This window comes from Ciona intestinalis, chromosome 3, assembly GCF_000224145.3.
Source record: "Ciona intestinalis chromosome 3, KH, whole genome shotgun sequence".
Lineage (NCBI taxonomy): Eukaryota > Metazoa > Chordata > Ascidiacea > Phlebobranchia > Cionidae > Ciona > Ciona intestinalis.
Window position 1 is genome coordinate 1,681,223 of NC_020168.2, and position 19,358 is coordinate 1,700,580.

Sequence of the window (19,358 nt, forward strand, 5' to 3'; positions counted from 1 at the left end):
TATATTAATGATAACATAAAGCTTTCCTATTTAAGCAACAGTGTGCTGGTTAGTGTAGCTCTTATGAATTTATCATTCCAGATATGGGCATAACCTTTCATTACATTCGATCATTTCAAATACGAGCAGTTTGAAATTATGGACACCAAATGTTTATATTTTGACTCTGGCGGATAAGTCTGGTTCCTGCATTATGACGCTGATTTTCAGGCGTGGCGTTAAAGAAGCTTTTATTGTGTATGTAGGAACTCAGTTACGATAACGATAATAATGGCCGCCGGTACATGCTGTACAAGCGGGTACATGCTGTACAAGCTGGTACATGCTGTACAAGCGGGTACATGTGGTACAAGCGGGTACATGCGGTACAAACGGGTACATGCGGTACTTGCTGTACAAGCGGGTACATGTGGTACAAGCGGGTACATGCTGTACAAGCGGGTACATGCTGTACAAACGGGTACATGCGGTACATGCTGTACAAGCGGGTACATGCGATACAAGCGGGTACATGCGATACAAGCGGGTACATGCGATACAAGCGGGTACATGCGGTACATGCTGTACAAGCGGGTACATGCGGTACAATCTGTACAATCTGTACAATCTGTACAATCTGTACAATCTGTACAATCTGTACAATCTGTACAATCTGTACAATCTGTACAATCTGTACAATCTGTACAATCTGTACAATCTGTACAATCTGTACAATCTGTACAATCTGTACAATCTGTACAATCTGTACAATCTGTACAATCTGTACAATCTGTACAATCTGTACAATCTGTACAATCTGTACAATCTGTACAATCTGTACAATCTGTACAATCTGTACAATCTGTACAATCTGTACAATCTGTACAATCTGTACAATCTGTACATGCTGTACAAGCGGGTACTTGCGGTACTTGCGGTACTTGCGGTACTTGCGGTACTTGCGGTACTTGCGGTACTTGCGGTACTTGCGGTACTTGCGGTACTTGCGGTACTTGCGGTACTTGCGGTACTTGCGGTACTTGCGGTACTTGCGGTACTTGCGGTACTTGCGGTACTTGCCATCATAATATCATACCGTTATAAATTGGCAGCAATTCAAAAATATATTAAAACACACCAGGAGTTATTTAATGATTTTCACAATAGGTTTACCAATTCAAATACACACAGAGTAAGACGGAAAAACGTATAATCCTTGTTAAATTTCAGAATTTAATTATTGGAAACATACGTAAATACCACGAAATAATATTAAACGAAACTCAAGTTTAAACATTCTTTCTTTGCCCTGCTAATATGCTGTGAGAGAGTATATACGGGTTGAATGATGGCGTCACAGCCACACAAAGCCGTGCGTCAGAATTGCACGAGAGAACTTAAGAAAAAAGCAGCCGGACTTTCGGATGTTTAGTTTCTACCGCACTGAGTGCAATTTTTCTAAGTTCTTTGAATTGGTGGGGGTTTGGCTTTAACGGTAGACGTAACAATGTGCTTCGTGTTTCTTTTTTGTGACTTCGTGACCAAGCGTCATGCACAACTAACGTCTTAAAGACGTACAAACGCAGATCAGACGAGGCTTGAGTTGTCAGTTTATGTAACTCGTATTGTGCGGCAACGTCGAGGACACGTTAATATGACGGATAACTTAAAACAATGACGACGTGCTAATTAATTAAAAAAATGAATAAACGTAACTTGCTTTAGCCTTGCGTGGCCGGAAATGACAGTGGTTATTATAACACTGGTGTTCTGTCTTAGACACCTGGTGTCAGCTACAAGTTACCATGATTTTTTGCTTGACTGTATTCTATGGTTGACAATTTAGACAACCCATTAATGACCACAGGGTTGAAGCAATTGTTAAGTGTTTGCCCAAGGAGATCATGCCCCCACAATGGTAGCGCAGCGAAGAGACACTTTACCATGGCGCAGTATTTCAATTTGTATTTCTTTACCGAATTAAATTAACATACATATATATTGCTTCTAATCTACAGTACTTTTCCATGTTAGAAAATGACGGGAGATGATAGAAATACAACAACGCTGTTGTCATCGCTGTTCGTCTTGTATCCTAAGAAAACCACTGCACAGGTTACACTTACAAATAAAGAAGTCATAATAGAAATTGACCAGGACAAGAATAAATATACTGAAAAAATATCATTGGACGATGTAATAGGTAAATTCAGTTGTTAATTTTGTTAGGACTGTAGTTTTTATTTAGTTTTTGTTGAGTTTTTTCTACATAGTTTTATTTTAATGAAGCCTGATATTAAATTTATTGTTTTAATTTACTTTTGATTAAATTGTCAAATAACATGATTGCGATAAAAAAAGGACTTATATGTATACATATCATAATTGTTTCACAGTAACATATTCATAGGTTGTCATGTACTGGAGGGAAACCACACCACAGGTTGTGATTGGTACCTCTGCATATTTTCCTATCCTTTAAAAAAGAAGTTGTTTAAGGGAATGATAAGGCACAGAATCACAAGGTAATACTTTGCATGTTTTATTTAAGATTTGTTTAATTTGGTTATTTTAAGATAAGTTTTTGTTGTTGGTTTATTTTAGTAAATTTACTGTGTTTTTTTGTTCAACTGTAGGTCACTGGGTATTATTTCAAGCAAGGACAGAAACAATAACAAAGAAATCGCAGAAAAATGGAAATGTGTTATCAAGTATTTAATATCAGGAAAAACTGTCACAAAATCGGAAGGTATTGCATTGATTAATATGTTTCTATATTTGATATGGTTAAAATAGAACTAGTTTTTTAACTACATTGTTAATTCAGTAAAATATGTGAAATAGTGTATAAAACAAATTACTTAAATAATAAAAATACATTTATAAATATATAAAACACCAGTAAGAACACCTTTCCTACATTCGGTACCCTTGTATAGCTTTCAAACAAACAGCACCCCACATAAGAAAAAAAACAAATTTGTCATCACCACCTAGCAAAAATTGTGTACCTACTTCTTCTCATATTGCCATGTCAATTTTTTAAATATAGAAGAATTGATTAACTGAAAAATAATTTTTTATTTGGGAAGGGCCACCAAAACTGATTATTTGTTTTCTGTGTCAGTTGAATCTGTGGTAGAATTACCTTCGAGGCGATACATAGTATATGTCAACCCATTCAGTGGACAGGGTAAAGCAGTAGAGATGTACAATGGACCAGTTCGCTCAATGTTGGCGGAAGCTGAAGTAAAACATAAAATGATTAAAACAAGTAAGACTCGTAATTAGGTGAAGGAAACATATACAGGAGGCATTACTCACACGATAACTGTGAATATACTGGAAGTGATTCCAACATTGTTACGCAATATCTGTGTCATTGAATAATAATAGTGAGGATTGTGACATAGTGGCTTTAATGCTAACCCAACGAAAACAATACAAACAATTGCAAAATGGGGCTCCTTTTAATAATCTGTTTTGCGAGATTGATTTATGAGTAGAATTTTGAAATGCCAGTAATACTGCAGCTTACTATTTTCAGAAAATATTCTTTAAAACCTAATTAAATTACATGTTAACGCTTGTTTTGGTTTTATAATTAATGCTGGCATTTCATTTATCAGGAAATAATAACATTTAATTAATTAAATCGTGTAAGCAGAAACGTGAATTTAATTAGAGTTTCTACTAGGACCGTTTTGCACCACGAAATTTAACACTGTAATGTTTTGCTCAATGTTCGATTGACTGTTTGAATTGTTTGCTTCATAATAATGATTGATTAAAACGTGGATTAAAGCATATTAGGAGAGCATGTTAAGTAAAAATTTATTGATTAAAAAATGTAAACCCAACGAAAAAGACGCAGATTTATTTTCATCATTAAATTTAAATCTTGCAGATAAGTTAAAAAGTTGTTCTTGTTACTGCTATATCGGTGTGGTGTGTGAGGTCTTATAGCCAATCATTTAAAGGGGCATACCAACTAAAAACCTACCTTTAGGGTACATTTGCGCATATTTATCTATACACAAATTTTGATTTTCTGTTGGTATGCTCCTATAATAGACATTGAACTTGAGTCAAAGTTGGCTCCTTAGCCCAATTGCTGTTACATATTTTATTAATCCTCTTTTTAATTATAAATATATCTGAATCATTTATTAAATTTGTGTTGCAGAATATGCTGGTCATGCTAAGGAAATGGTAAAAGAAGTAAACCTCAGTGATTGTGATGGCATAATTATTGTTTCTGGTGATGGCTTAGTTCATGAGGTAAATTCTCTGAAACACTTATTGATTTAGTAACTCTGTTTGATTTCTGTCAACATAATAATAAGTAACTACTTCATAAAGGTAATAAATGGTTTGATGGAGAGGAAAGATTGGAAGACAGCGATAAAAACCCCAATTGGAATTGTTCCAGGTGGATCCGGTAACGCCCTTGCTGCCTCAGTTATCTATGCCTCAACAGGGTGAGTTTGTGCAACAAACCAAACATTTCACTTCAATCTCTTTCTGTTATGTGTGGTATCTCTGGTGTGTAGTGGTGTTTCTACTTGGTGTGGAGCATGTCTCAATAACATTATGCCATAGTTAGAGACTCTAGTTTGAAAATGATGAAAAGACCACCCCCTACAACAGATTGTGGGTAGTTTAGTTATTAAAAATTTATATTTCAGATGTCACAAAATAGTTTGTAGTTGTACTATTGTACAAGAGGGTTTATCAACCATGGATTAATATGTTGCATGATTGATATGCAGCATCTAAGTTGGGGGCACATTAATTACTGTTATGGGTCACGCTTGTTGAAGACTTGATGTAGATGTACAGTCAGATAAATGATCATTACGTGTCTTACGACATTAAGAGACAACGCACAGAAGTTTACTATATATGGTGCGTTACTTGCTTGGCAACAATAAGCGCCATTTGTTGCTAAGATATTAATAGGAAATGAGCCACAAGTTTACTATATATATTAATTGGCCAAGATTGCTTCATTGCTGGTCATGCTTTTTCAGGTGAGACCAACTTATTATTGCATGTTTATTTGCAGAAAATCATGCAACATTATAATTTATTTTCTGTACTTTTATAAAGTTTTATTTCGCAATTCACACACAGTAATTAAGCGCAGATTGGCATCTTTAGCAAGTTAAGTGCTATATCATATGGGCTAAACTGGATATGTAACAACTTATTTCATGTTAGTAACGCGCTCTTCTGGTGTAGGCACATCGTAAATTAAACACAGCTTAGCTCATGTTACTTTGTTTCGGCAAACAAAATTGGTATCCCTCAGCTATTCATAAATCGCTGCAGGGCAGATTTAAATTAATTCGTGATTAAAATTTGCAACGTCTATCTAATTGTAGTTGGGAAATTCCATGTTTACTTTAAATTATTTAAAATGTTTAAAAATATATTTTTGTTTTGTTTCTAAAAAGCTACTGTGAGCTGTGACAATGTTTTTTCGACCTTAAAACTAGAAGCTCAATGGACAAATGTTTACCATAAACTTAATACCGCAAAAATATCGGTACTTTGGATTAAGCTTATTCTTAATATTTTTTGTGAATTCTCCATTAGCAGTTGGATTACAGTCATAAAAAGTTTGAAAAAAATTGATATGTGCCACACAGAATTTTGAAAAGACCAGATATTTAACAAAATGTAAATTAACCAACTGCAAACAAACTTAGATAATCTTACTTTCTAAAAATAGACACGTTATATATATACAACAAAGCATTCAATAGGTTTGCCTTATTTGATGTCATAAATTGAAACCAACTTTATACAGTAGCAGGGTTATCTGATCTATAAAACTGTTAATATATAATAATAATGGTGTTTTTATAGGATTTTGATGCAGTTATATCAGGTTTTTTATCACTTTTTAAGATTTGTACACTTATTATGAAACTATGATATTGACTACTTACATGTGAGAATATTCAGTCAGTCCGGTTTATCCTTACTTTACCACTACCTCTTTTATATTCTTTGCTGGCTGGTAATTCAGTAACATATGTTTAATGTTTATCAAAGTAAGACCCTAAACAAAAGATACTAGAAACTTTAAACAACATATTCTTCGGCATTGCATTTGGTGTCAATTTTTGCGTCATCGTGATGCTTCCCAATAATTTTCGCGGAACGCTTAACTTTACTTCAGTGTTTCACGCTCTAAAAGTTTAATTGTCAGTAATTGTTTGCACCGAACACTTTCTGTATGAATATATATCATCTAGTCTTTATGGTATATCAAAGTATTCCATCTTAAAATCCTTCTATGGCTTCAAATAATTGTTTAAATATCTAGATCAATTGCAGTTTAGTTGCATATGATTCAGAAATTACTCATATTCTTTAAACCTTTGTTAAGATTATTTATATTATTATGTTACACAGCTTACACCCGGTTCCTTCTTCAACTACATCATCTGTCTTCCATATATGTCGTGGTGCTGCGAAAGATCTTGATATAATGGCCATTGAAACCATCAGTCAAAACAATCCGCTTGAAACAACGGTGACATACGGGGTACTTGGTGTAGTGGTTGGACTTATCGCTGACGTTGACATCGACAGTGAACACTTGCGGAAATTTGGGGAAGGATTTAGGACAGCGTTATATGGAGTCTTGCGTGTTCTTACATTTAGAAGTTACAAAATAAATGTTAGTTATTTACCAATGGGGAAACCACCTTCTGTTAATTGTGAAAACAATGAAACCACTTCACAATCAAAGCAATCAGTAGAACCAGCTGCAAATAATCGTAACTTAGCAGCTGGAGATACCTCCCCTCCGTTACATAATGATCTTCTTGCTCCTCTGAATCAACCTCTTCCAAAGAGCTGGAGGGAGGAGACAGGAGAGTATTTGATGGTCAGTGGGATCAACCTGAGCCATCTCTCCCAGGATGCAATGATTCATAAAAATCTCAAATTCGGAGACGGTACAATCCAAGTAGCAATGATGAGGTCTGGGATGAACAGGCGAACTTTGATAAAGTTGTGGGGAGCATTGGAGGATGGATCAGGTATCGTGGATGACCCCAGTGGACACAAGGAAGTTCAACTTTGTTCAGCTTTTCGAATCAGCCCGGAGTCGAATCAATGTAAGATTACTCTGGATGGAGAGAAAGTGCCTTTTGGTCCGCTACAATGTCAAGTACACCATGCACTAGGTAGAATATTCAGCACTGCGTAATAACGATACAACCATAGCTTAAACACATTATACTGTACCTTTTTATGTTAAATGCACAATTTAATTATTTTATAAATTATTTCTTTAGTAGTTTTTTCATTACAATTTTTAATAAAATGTTTGAACCATGTTTTTGTACAAATGTTACGGTTAAGTTGTTACATTTGGATTCTAATGCACCACTGATTCCTCCTGCATCTTAATTTATATGCAATCTGTGTATCATTTACTAACTTAATGCTGAAAGGCAACCCGGTTACCAACTGTCTTTGTCATGTTCACAACCACCACTAACATTTATGTATGTTTAAATATTTGCCCAAAGTGTAACCATTCTAATTCACTTTTTCCCATCTGTTTGTTACCATTATCTTGAGCTGTCATGGATGTGATAAATGCTGCTATGAAGCTTGTCATTGATGAATTGCTGCATATTTGAATAATTAAAGCTGTCACAACACATTTGTCAACTTTAAAACAAAGCGTGGCTATGCAGTTGTTGGGATGTGCTTTGCATCATTATTTACCAACATTTTGTCCTCCTATTCCTGCACCTGAAAACATAAGATACAATGCCAATATATATAGAGACTGCCAACATGTACTTCCTACATTCCATGAGGTTATAAAATAGTTGCTTCAAGCAACAGTTGTGTTTTACTGGTATACTTAACAGTATTAAATGAAATTTTAAATTTAGTTAAATTATTAAATAAACTAATTGTGGTGAAGCGTATTGTTGATCTTATTATTGTTTGAAGTTAGATTCCTTGTTCCTTTAACTTGTAAATTACATTTTCATCAGTCATAAAAGTTCACAAATTAAGTGTTTGTGTTAATGGCTCAAGAGGCTTCTAAACAGGTCTAAGTCAGAAAAGTCATTTTGTTTTCTGCATTTTAAGGGTTAGGAACGAATCTTCTAGCATTGTGGCTAGAACATATCTTGTGTTTTATCATAATTGTTAATTACAAACAACACACCTTTACTTTAACATTGCAGTCAGGAGGTGTCATCTAACATCGTGAGGGACAGTATGTTTGAAATTAGCAGAGGAAGATGGAGGGAAATGTCGTTAATGCAAGCTGAGATGGGGGATCGAACATTCTACTCATTCCTTAACTTTGGTTGGGGGTTTGTTGCAGATGTTGATATTGAAAGTGAAAAATACAGGTAAGATTTATGTCCGCTAGCTACTGAAGAGTTGAACAAGATAAAATAAACAAGAATTAATTAGGGTGAAATTGTGATAGAACTATATTGGACCCTGAGGTTTAATGTTAAATATTAAAAGGTGACTCCGCAATATCAATTATAATTCAGTTTAGTGTTCACATGGTGTATTAAGAAATGTTGTTTTACCACCAAGTCAGGTATGTTATGGTTGGTTTTAGTTCATGTAAACTTTGCACAAAAGTTAGAAACCAGTAACAACAAAATGTTTGACAACAAGACTATTTTTTTAAATATTAGAAATCTTGGTAAAGCAAGATTTACAGTCGGCTGTGCTGTTCGTGTTGCAAACCTTCGCAAATATCATGGAATGATATCTTATTTACCACATGATGATGTTGACATGTTTTCTTTAAACCATAAAACACAACACCAAGTAAGTACATGTTAAAAATACTGAAAAAGTACGCACTACTCATTAATACCTTTGTTGCAGAATTCTCTGCTATCAGTAAACAACTCAGTCAAATCAGATTCGGCAATTATGACTACAGCTCAACGCAACACCAACTATAGCAACGCAAATGGAACAAGTTTTTGCAAAGAGAGTGGTGATGCGTAAGTGAACAAATAGTCAATACAGATGAGTTTATTCCATTTAAATATATATTTTTTATTCCTGTTGTTGGCTAATTAAGGTTGCTGCATAAATTGACTTTATTATTTTAATTTTAATCTTTATTTTTATTTCAGGGGTGCCTGCATGAACAGAAACATGTCAAAGCAAAAAGGTCTATGTGACAATTATGAAACAACAGATGATGCAGCCATCATCAAACACACAGATAGTACAACCCCCAAAAAGTTGCAAGTAAAACCTGTCACCCCATCACATAAACATTTGAAAAGTTTGAATGAACCGTTGCCTGAAGGTTGGGTATCGTTAGAAGATAACTTTGTGTGGATCATGCCGGTATATCTATCACATATTGGACATGATATGCTTGCTATGCCGGCTTCTAAGATGGAAGATAAAGTTATTTATTTGTATTGCTTGAAATCAACAGTGGTAAGAGCAACAGTGTGTACTGTAAAGCATAATACAATGCTTTAATATTTTTATAGTCAAAACAAATTCTATTTCATGTTTACTATCGGCAAAGTAATCATAAAAATTCCTGCAAGCTGCTCAAAAATAGATGTACAGACGGCATTTGAAGTACTTAGGTTTTCAAAATTCAACTTGTTTTACGCAGTCTTATTAATTCAACTGTCTAAAACACATCAAAACTGTTTTTAATGTAAAAGTCTATGCGTATTTCTTAAAAAAATATGTTGACAGAGCAAAATGAAGCTAGCGCAAGTATTGCTGGGATTTGAGGACGGTTCTCACCTCACAGAGGGAGGACAACACGTAATGGTGATTCCTTGCAAAGCTTTTCGTCTTGAGCCCTTCTGCTCTCATACTGGTTATATGACTGTGGACGGAGAACTGATTCCACATGAACCATTACAAGGTCAATGTACAGATCTGAAGGCACATGTAATATGCAGCGTGGGCCACCCTTAAACAGCAACGTTTTTAGTTGCCACCAAATCTTATGACGCACATGCTGCTGATGTTGTGATTCCTATAACCTATTTAACATTAATGCGCTTAATATAAGTGAATTCAAAAATCACTGTTCACGTAATTTAACTAATTTTAGTATTCAAATCACTGTTATAGATGTGTTTTATATTTTATTGGTCAATTTTACATTCTGTTACTCTTATATTTTATTTTTGTAATTGTTGTAAAAATGCTAATTTTTATAGTCATAATAGATTAGGTATTACTGTTAAAGTTGCTTTATATATTTGTGTTCTATATTTAACTACCTTAATATGAGGGTTTGTCTTGAATGTGTAATATTAACTTTGTAAATAACATCATTTCTTCGGTTGCTAAAAACAAATCCTTTAAATGTACTATTGTTGTGACTTGTGGTGAACAATATGTGTGGTGCTACATGTTACTGGTGTAAAACATTTAAGGTAACCTATTCTAAGAACACGTAACTGTGAAATGTAAGCTATTTCCCACAAACTGTATAATTAAATTGTCATACCCTTTGTATTGTGATTTTTGGGAATAATGTTTCGAATATTTGTTATGCTGGACGAAAATCGAACTCGAGACATTTTAATTTGTTCCAAACACGACTTATGTCTGGAAAATTGTGATTATGCGTGTTAGTGAGATAAAGAATCCACAGAACGATGGACGCCTATATTAATTACAATTCAAGCAAAGACAATTAAAACACTTATTAATACCTTAGTACCATTTATCATAATTCATACATTATTTTTACCATACCATCATATATTAAGTTAGGGGAAGATGGGACTAGGCCAAATATTAGTCATTAATTTTAAAATCTTTTTGTAAAAAAAACCATTTGATAACAGTCAACAATGTTACAGTATTATATGTCAGTACTCTCACTGTCTAATTAAAACTGGAACTGGCGGGATTTTTTGCATCATCAATCCAGAATCGAAGTTTAATAAAACAAGATGAAATATTCAGCACAGTTTGTTTTTTTCTCATAAAACTATAGTTGTAGTTTCGGTAGGTTAACTACAAGTTGCAGGTTACTACGTATGAACGTACCCACCATCGTACCAAATAAATTCGTTCACTACAAACCAACGTACGGGTTTTCATTAATATGCAACCCTCGTGTGACCTGTCGCGGGGCGACCTAGGACACGCCCCTCATAGACCGTTACATTTATACTATTCTTTCCCTTTTACATGTTATTTTGACTATTTAGGATATTTGCTAATTTAGACTAAATTATACTTTAGGTGTCGTTAAAGAACGATTCTTAGTATAATTTGTTACAACTTTACGCTTACAATAACATCAAGTTACACCACGTACTGCACAACGAAAGTAAGTTATAAACAGGTACATAAACGTGCTGAAAGATCGAGTTATTTTCTCCACGAAAACCATTAATTACCGCAGACCAACGTCTCCGGATCAGTGACGCGCACTAACTGTAACCAACAAAGTTTATATCTGGTGCAGAACATTTACCAATATAAAAAGAGACATATTTGTTGTTATACTGCAATGAGAGCTGCTGCTTAACTTGATAAACTTAGTTTAGTAAACGCAACACGAAAGGGCAATAAACGAATAATAAAAACACCATCATTGTTATACACACAACTAAAATGTGGTTTCGTATTTTGCCCAAGGTCCATTTGTCTTGCTGTTGCTGGCAACCCACTTCGTTGGAATAAGCGAATCCGGCGGACCCTTATGCGCATGGCGGTGTACCATCTTGTAACGAGTAATATCACCATGTACCTTTGGGTTAAACAATTTCGACGATTTCCCTTTTTCTTTGTTACTGCGAAAGATTGTTGGCCTTCTCAAATCAGCTTCAGGTTTATAGAGCGACGACCGAAGCCGAGCCTTGCTTGCCGAGTCTTCCACAGCAAAGTTTAGGTTGGTGAAAGGTTGATGTCGACCCATTTGCAAACTCCGATTAAAGGAATAAGACACACCCGGTGATTCGAGGTGTGGAGCTGAGTTCCGTGTTGGTTCCGACACTGCCCTGACCAACTTCTGCAGAGTTTCAGGTTTGATTGTGCAATTCACAACTGACTGTCCACGTGTTTTGTTGTTTGACATTTTATCATGAAATGGCCGGCCCTCGTGCTCGTCCCACCTTGTGGAGCCGGACAAACTGCTCTCGTTCATGGATCGAGTTCCGTAAAACGAAGATGACCCACGTGATGCTGTGGGGCATGAAGAACCGCCATCGAATGAATTTAGTTCCGATATGGCGCCAGATCTAACAGAAGTTGATGTAGATTTGCAGCTACTCTGACTTTCAGACCGAGAACTCGCTCTCTTTTTCTGTCGTGATGACATTGTAGAGTATTTGCTCTCATATCGCTTAAGCCTTTCTGATTTACGCAGTTGACCGTCCGTTGTATTGCTTCGTAAAGAAGTCACTGGGTATCAAATATTATATGTAAATGAAGTAAATATATATTCGAATGGTCAAAGAGTTAAGGGCTGACTTACATGGTTCATTTTCTGGGATGGAATCTAATGTAGCTCGTGAACCATCCGATACTGTTAGTCTTCGTTTTCTGTCTCTTCGTGAAACCGAAATACTTAATTTAGTTTCGCGTTTCAAGGGTGGCAACGTAACGTTGGATTCACTTTTGGCCTGTATTCATGGTACTTAATATAAATCAGTTAAAGTTGGCATTTAATTTACCTCAGATGTCGCACGTGTTGGGTGGTGAGAACTTTTTAGATTCTTTAAACTTCCTACAGTAGTTTGCCTTTCATGTGCCTTTTTATTAGCGTGTGGTGCATTCTTTCCTATTCCCCAACTTTGTTTTAGAAACAGCAGGTTCCACGCAAATTCTTTCTGATGTGGGTCTATAACAAAGCTGTTATGTTGAGTGGGAGAATTTATAAACCCAACGAAAAACTTGTAATCTTAATGTCGGATGCTGTTTATTCGCTACAACATTGGTTGCGAAGTATTCGCTACCAAATGGTTTTATATTTGCGTGTACAATTTTTATATAATAACAGTGGGAAAAGATGGAACACTTAAGCACATATTGCTCAATATTTTCAAATTCAAAATATAGGCCCCGTTTTGTGTAATACCACGAATTAGTACTATTTTACATTTATTAATTGACAACAATCTAAAAATATATATTAAAAAACACACGGGGAGTTATTTAGCAATTTGCACAACAGGTGTAATTTTACTAAGTCGAAAACACAGTGTAGAACGGTACAGTTCAAAATCCTTGTTAATTTTGATTATAAGTGAACTTGTTAATAGGAATACACGTATATATCACGAAATAATATCGTACGCATTGAAAATCTAGTTTAAACATTTTATCTTTTGCCCTCCCCTATTTTTCTCTTGTACGGGGGCAAAGCGGCGCGCCTATACCTGTAACCCAGAGGTATTGAATTCAAGGATCGTCGCTGCTACCATCGGGGGTGTATATGTCTTTGGCAAGACACTTAACGACAATCGCTCCAACTTAGTGGTCACTAATAGGTTGTCCAAATTATCAGCCACACATTAAAATGTAAAAAAAACTCTAAAAAAATAATTACTCACAAAGTAACATACAAGGTAACTCGTAAGCTGGCACGAAGTGTCTGAAGATCCGTGTTATAATGACTGTCATTTTCCGGTCGCGCGAGGATAAAGTAAGTTACATTCATTCATTGCTACAGTTTTTAACATATAGTAGTGTGGGGGAAGATGGGACAACTTTTCATCCTATTTTCCTGTTCCATTTAGTAGTAAAAAAAGAACATTCCAAAAAATATAAAACCGTATGTCTGCAACTCTCATAACGTGCTGTTAATTATTTAAAACACGATCAGGATATATGGATATTATGTGCTAAAGATGTCCCGCCCTCCCCCATTCTACTATACTTATTATTGTATGAAAACTGATATTGTGTGAACGACAACGGGCACTGTTCAAACATATATCCTACGCCTATAGACTTGTGTTAACAGAAAATTGCTAACAAGTATTAATAATGTTTACATTTTTGCTACAAATTGGGTATTGCTACGCTGTTTTTTGGCACAAGCCACTTCTTATAAATTATCACCAATTGCAAATGATTAAACTTCGAATATATTTTCCACCTATTATTTTGTTATTATATATCAGTATATCATGTTTGAAGCACCCCTGAGATATAAACTATTGAATTAAAAACAAACCTTAAAATTAGGCAATGCAAACGTACAAAACTACAGTATAGGGGGGAGATGGGACACCAAATTAAATATTTTATATTAACACTATTCTGCAACTTGTAGTTAACCTACCGAAACTAACAGGCTGTGCTAGTTTCTTTGTCATGTAAACATTACATATATAACTTTTAAACGATATTATTTGTTGTTTTTATCCCAAATTAAAGTCTTATTAACTCATGTCTATTTTCCTCATGTTTATATTTCTTTTTTTCAATTCGTGATATTATTGTCAAAATAATCTTTAACATTATTTTTTTGATTATCATTAAATAGGGGTCCGTAAATAAAAAATTAAAAAAAGTCTTGTCTGACAAAGTGTCCCATTTTCTCCATCCTACTATAATTAACGTTACATGAATTTCCCAAGCCGCCGCCGGTTGTGTCTGTGTGTGAAAGATAGTGCTTGTCGTATGAAACTGTCCGAGTCCTAGCTGGAAAATCCGAAGGCCCTTTACCACTTTTCACATTTGAGGAATACCTAGATTTCAAAGGTGGTAACAATAGATTGGAAACAGAATTTCCAAATAGGGTGATTATATCACGTTTTTTACTTAAAGAAATATACTTACCGAGTTGCTGTTTCTGACGAACTTAAACCTTCGGACAACGGTCGTACATGAACCATAATTAAAAAAAAGACAATGCTTAGTAATTTTTAGGAAAAGTAAGAATACTATGCTACTATATTAAACTGCACTGTAAAATTTACTGTTAAAGGAAAGATGCTAAACTTTGCAACACAATAGGGCGAAACACTTATTGCACTTAATAATAAATCTTTTCATTAAACGGTGTTTACAAATCGTTCAGATCGGTTGTTCGGCGCCGCTGTAATAACAATATTGAAAATAATCTAACTTTTAAATCTATGCGCTCCAAAACTCTTCGAGCTATAAAGTTAACTGATTTAATATTCAAAGAAAACATTTACACATTAAGCCGGTAGTACAGACCAAATTAGGAAACGCGACCTTGCCCAAGACCACAAATTACTGAAACTGAAGCAAAAAAAATATTTATATTTAATATTTATATATTAAATATTGATCCTTTCCTTTGGCTAAACTGTCGCTGGTGAAGGTCTATTGTACATAAAGTTGACATCGTGTTGACATGTCGAAAACAAAAGTCTTACAAGAAAAGGGCGGTATTTAAAGCTGGTGCTTTATACAGTGGTATCTCCATTGTTTAAGGAAACGCCAAGCCATTCTCGTCGGATGAGGTCGATCACGAAAGCTTTAGATAACTTTTAGATTACCCTTATAAAGAAAGCGTAAGAGCGACCTGTGGTCTGTAATTACAGTTCACCGAATAGAGAGAACTTTTAACCCTTTCTCTTGACAGCATTCGTTTTCACTAACGCCTCCTCATCTCCCTTTCAAACCGAAGGAGTGGCTGCTTTAATTGCAGACGTGTTTTAAAACAACACACATCTATTGGAATTGGACGGTAAGCTTTTATCACAAAACTGAATCCCATTCTTCAGCGTGGGTTACTTTGGAAACAGAGGCTACTGAATCAAATGAGTCGTTTAATTACACTTTTGTTAGAACCTTTAATTGGGTTAGCGGATTAATTTACGGAAGGATGAATCGTGCTGAACAATATATAAATGAGAGCTTTTTAAAAAAGCACGCACAGTGTTTGCGTCACGGAATGTTAATAAAATAAATACAACGCTGTTGAATCTGACTAAGCTGACTTGTAAGGCGGGCTATATTAATTAGATCTGTGGACCAGAGATAACTCATTACCCTTAGGTGGAGCTTTATAAAACTCCACCCAAATTGCCCTTTCGTGAAAAGGTGTATATTTGCTATGTGTAAGCATACTCTACAACTCAAAAGCTGGTCGCAGTATTTTTATGTATACGCCATGTTTATAGTTTTGTAGCATATAGTAGGAGGGGGAAAATGGGACAACTTTCATTTTATGTTCTCGTTGCATGTGGTAGCTAACGAAGAAAATTTAAAGAATTATAAAACGTATCCCACGACTTCTACAGACCGTTGTTAATTGTTTAAAACACGATCAGGATATTTGGATATTATGTACTAAAGGTGTCCCATCTTCCCCCACCCTCTGTATATGAGTTGGGAGACATTTTTGCCAGGTGCACAGTAATACTAATTACCCCTTTGAATTAAAACTGTGATTATAAAGAACCTCACACTCATACTTAGACCACCACGTTACTATATGGGACTCTATTTATACGAACTATTTGCAGCTACTATCGGTGAAACAAAACCGGACATTCAACAAATTTATTCTATAGTATACATAACTAGCGCTGCCCAATGTAACAAAGCAGCAAAATTTACGAAATATTCACGACACACAAAACCAGCCAACCAATCGAATACCGGTATCTACATCATAGGTAATACTCACATAATCAGTCAGTCATGCATTCGAAACACAATTACCACAAATTATCTTCATGCGACTACAAACAACGCAGTGACAATACGGACTTCACCGACCCACTCGTGCCGGGGTTACGAAACTTTGATCACCGCGATTATTGCACGAGAATACATTGATGCCAATGTTCGGTAATATCATGGGGATGTTATGTACAGCATATTTCATGGTATAGTAAACGTAACGTACCGGAGGTTCGGGAGTGAAGAAACATAGTTCAAGAAAATAATCGGCAACACGACCGGGTATGGGGTGCGGAGCAATGACGTGCATAAGCATTAACGTATTGTGATTATACAGTGTTAAATATACACTCACTTTAAGTCGCTACCAGCTATACACTTGCAACAAGTACGTGTGGTCGCATCACACGTTGGTTAGATTACCTATTAATTAAATATGTTAATTAGTTGCACGTCGTTTTATAACACTTTGATATTGTAGGCTTCAACATTTGCATGCTACGTGTACAGCACCAGCACATGTTGCTACATCACAAACAGAAGAATCCAAACCATGCTGCATTCAGCGAGGAAATAAATAAGCTTGGAACTTCTCAATTGCGATTTGTTTTGTACGGACCACAAGTAAGTGCTACCACACCAACCCTTATATAAAGGGGGAAAATAAATGAAATAATTCGCAGTAAATTCCAAGATTGCTGAACATTTTCTAATAAGTTGAAGACTGCCCATCATGAGTTATAACCATATCGTTGGTGAGGAGGTTTCTGTTGAGTTGCAAGTTGTTGTTGACGAAGTTTTTTCATCTCCATTACTTCAGTGGATGTGAATCCTGTTAAGACTAAAGTAAGAAATGTTGGCTTTGGAAATTTTAATACAGAACCTGTGCATATCAAGATTTACGGAATTCTATAAACTGTATGATTGTGTGTGTGATGATTACATGTTAGTCTATATAATAGTGTTGTCTATGAAACAGTCTGTGTTTAAAAAAATCAATTGAATTTACTTAGTTAACGCTTATCAAAAAAACTTTTTTTTTAATTGACTGTTAAATAATTAAAGGATAAAAACACTTTGCAAGTAAAATATTATAGTAAATATGTTTAAAGGAAAAATAAGAAAATTTGTGTTTTTACCAAACTACTGGGTGATTCCTGGTTACAGACAGACACAACAAATCAAAAGAAAAGTAAAACACACAAATCACTAAAAAGAATAAGAAACACAAATAATACCTTTCTATTCCCAAGCTAATGTTTGCATTAAAAAAGTTTATTAAGATGAAATGTGAAATAAAATTATGTTTAGATCATATGTTAATTAAGAAACAAATTAACCAGAAAGATTAATTGCTTATTATTCTAATTTGTGATTTTAGTCATTGTGAGAAAAATTTAGTAAATTTTTCTCAAAGATTACCTGCGCTGTTGTAGCTGGAAAAAATAAATAAAGTAAATAAAAACGAAAATTCCACCATCTTACCATGGTTGTTGGTCACACCATAATATCTAAGTATGAGCTTGTTATAATAAGTTGATACAAAAAAAAATCTTACCAATTTCGAGTCTTTCGACAAATTAATTTATTTGCTTCTAAAACAAATTGCACAAATTTGATCTATATTATGTTTTATTGGTGTGGTTTTTCTGTTAGTTCCCATATTTTCCTTGTTTTAATCATACAATCCTTAATGTTGTTAAATAGATATATAAAATTAAGTAATATCACTTAAATGGTAGCTCTGGTTACTATGTACATACGTTTGGATAGAAATTTACTACGAAGAAAAAAATATATCATGCCTTTTCTGTAACGATTGCAGTTTTAACAAAAAAGTTTGCATTAACATTGAATGCTTACCTCCTACAGCCGTTGGTGGAGATTGGATTCCTTTCTTTATAGAAGAATCAACGTCACCTTCATCATAACGTTGTGTGGTAGGAGTGCGATTTCTGTTTTATTTGAAATTGATTTAGGAAAATTATTTTGCACATAGTAATAATGTTGTGTTACTTCTGCTACCAGCCATAATGTAAATTAATCTTTAGCGACTTATCTGGTATAAAATCAATATTTTATTTCAAAAGTTTTGTCTTACATTGTAATAAAATGATCATTTCAATGTTTTTGATTTAAGCGATTATATGTAAAACAGACAACAAGTATTTTCCATTGTTACCTGCCACCTCCACGAATAGATATAACAGGTTGTCCACCACCTCTGATGGTCGATCCATGCGTTGAATTCTGTCCAGGTCGGATCGGTTTTGCTGGAAATGAAGAGTTGTGTGAAAGTAAAGAATTATGTGAAGTTATCTTCATAAAATTCTAATTTGAATAAATCAAAACCAAAGTTACCGATCTGTGCAGAATGTCCTCGTCTTGTCATATTCTTTGCTCTAACAGCTTCCTTGATTCTATCTACCTCATGTTGATACCTACAGTTGTTATGCATGCTATGAATTAACAGAATAATAATAAAGCATAAATTCTTTGTTTTATTCTTGTTTGTTTTAGTCCTTGAATGGTTTATTCTCGCTTGGTTGGGAAACAACAGTCAATATAACACAAGTGTTCATACACCTCGTGCCAGCCTATAAGTAACCATGTATGTTACTTTGTACTTTGTGGGTGACAAAGTAACATAAGCTGGCTTGAGGTATTCAACACGTGTGATAACGACTGTCGTTTTCCAGCTACCCAAGGATAAGTAAGTTACATTCAATTCAATACAAACGCAATGTGTTCAG

General features: G+C 34.8%; 3 protein-coding genes across 6 annotated transcripts in view; 1 reads left to right on the forward strand and 2 right to left on the reverse strand.

The window, feature by feature from the left end:
• The first annotated feature begins 1,965 nt into the window (after window positions 1-1,965).
• On the forward strand, window positions 1,966-10,503 carry LOC100183047 (sphingosine kinase 2). Of its 3 annotated transcripts, XM_018811315.2 has the most exons (11): window positions 1,973-2,182; window positions 2,390-2,504; window positions 2,616-2,728; window positions 3,107-3,253; window positions 4,166-4,260; window positions 4,342-4,460; window positions 8,208-8,378; window positions 8,679-8,814; window positions 8,875-8,996; window positions 9,132-9,447; window positions 9,721-10,503. In XM_018811315.2, the coding sequence occupies exons 1-11, from the start codon at window positions 2,017-2,019 to the stop codon at window positions 9,946-9,948; spliced, it is 1,728 nt and encodes a 575-aa protein (XP_018666860.1). In that variant the 5' UTR covers window positions 1,973-2,016; the 3' UTR covers window positions 9,949-10,503. The 3 variants fall into 3 exon arrangements, with proteins under 3 accessions (XP_026689587.1, XP_018666860.1, XP_018666861.1); XM_026833786.1 differs by lacking the exon at window positions 3,107-3,253 and having other exon boundaries at window positions 1,966-2,182; XM_018811316.2 differs by lacking the exons at window positions 8,208-8,378; window positions 8,679-8,814; window positions 8,875-8,996; window positions 9,132-9,447; window positions 9,721-10,503 and adding an exon at window positions 6,406-8,025 and having other exon boundaries at window positions 1,977-2,182.
• Window positions 10,504-11,486: 983 nt separating this feature from the next.
• On the reverse strand, window positions 11,487-15,879 carry LOC108949305. Its single transcript, XM_018811110.2, has 5 exons — window positions 14,785-15,879; window positions 14,569-14,693; window positions 12,672-12,838; window positions 12,473-12,620; window positions 11,487-12,399 (listed from the first exon to the last, which is right to left on the reverse strand). Exons 1-5 carry the CDS (start codon window positions 14,838-14,840, stop codon window positions 11,606-11,608), a joined length of 1,290 nt encoding a protein of 429 aa, XP_018666655.1. The 5' UTR covers window positions 14,841-15,879; the 3' UTR covers window positions 11,487-11,605.
• Window positions 15,880-16,468: 589 nt separating this feature from the next.
• LOC100175234 (kinesin heavy chain) overlaps window positions 16,469-19,358 on the reverse strand; it is a gene marked incomplete in the record, with an annotated part of 14,961 nt that continues 12,071 nt past the window's right edge. Inside the window, 6 exon segments of one of the 2 annotated variants that reach the window (XM_026833785.1) lie at window positions 16,469-17,437; window positions 17,844-17,858; window positions 18,028-18,041; window positions 18,469-18,560; window positions 18,788-18,878; window positions 18,967-19,046. In XM_026833785.1, coding sequence (XP_026689586.1) covers window positions 17,417-17,437; window positions 17,844-17,858; window positions 18,028-18,041; window positions 18,469-18,560; window positions 18,788-18,878; window positions 18,967-19,046 — 313 coding nt within the window. 2 annotated transcript variants of the gene reach the window in all.

Excerpts from the sequence above, each read along its gene's own strand:
- LOC100183047 (XM_018811315.2), top strand. The coding sequence starts at position 2,017 with ATGACGGGAGATGATAGAAATACAACAACGCTGTTGTCATCGCTGTTC. Across the intron at positions 3,254-4,165 it reads ACATAAAATGATTAAAACAA|AATATGCTGGTCATGCTAAG; the intron begins GTAAGACTCGTA and ends TTTGTGTTGCAG. Across the intron at positions 9,448-9,720 it reads ATTGCTTGAAATCAACAGTG|AGCAAAATGAAGCTAGCGCA; the intron begins GTAAGAGCAACA and ends ATATGTTGACAG.
- LOC108949305 (XM_018811110.2), bottom strand. The coding sequence starts at position 14,840 with ATGGTTCATGTACGACCGTTGTCCGAAGGTTTAAGTTCGTCAGAAACA. Across the intron at positions 12,621-12,671 it reads CAACACGTGCGACATCTGAG|GCCAAAAGTGAATCCAACGT; the intron begins GTAAATTAAATG and ends CCATGAATACAG. Across the intron at positions 12,400-12,472 it reads CATCCCAGAAAATGAACCAT|TGACTTCTTTACGAAGCAAT; the intron begins GTAAGTCAGCCC and ends TTTGATACCCAG.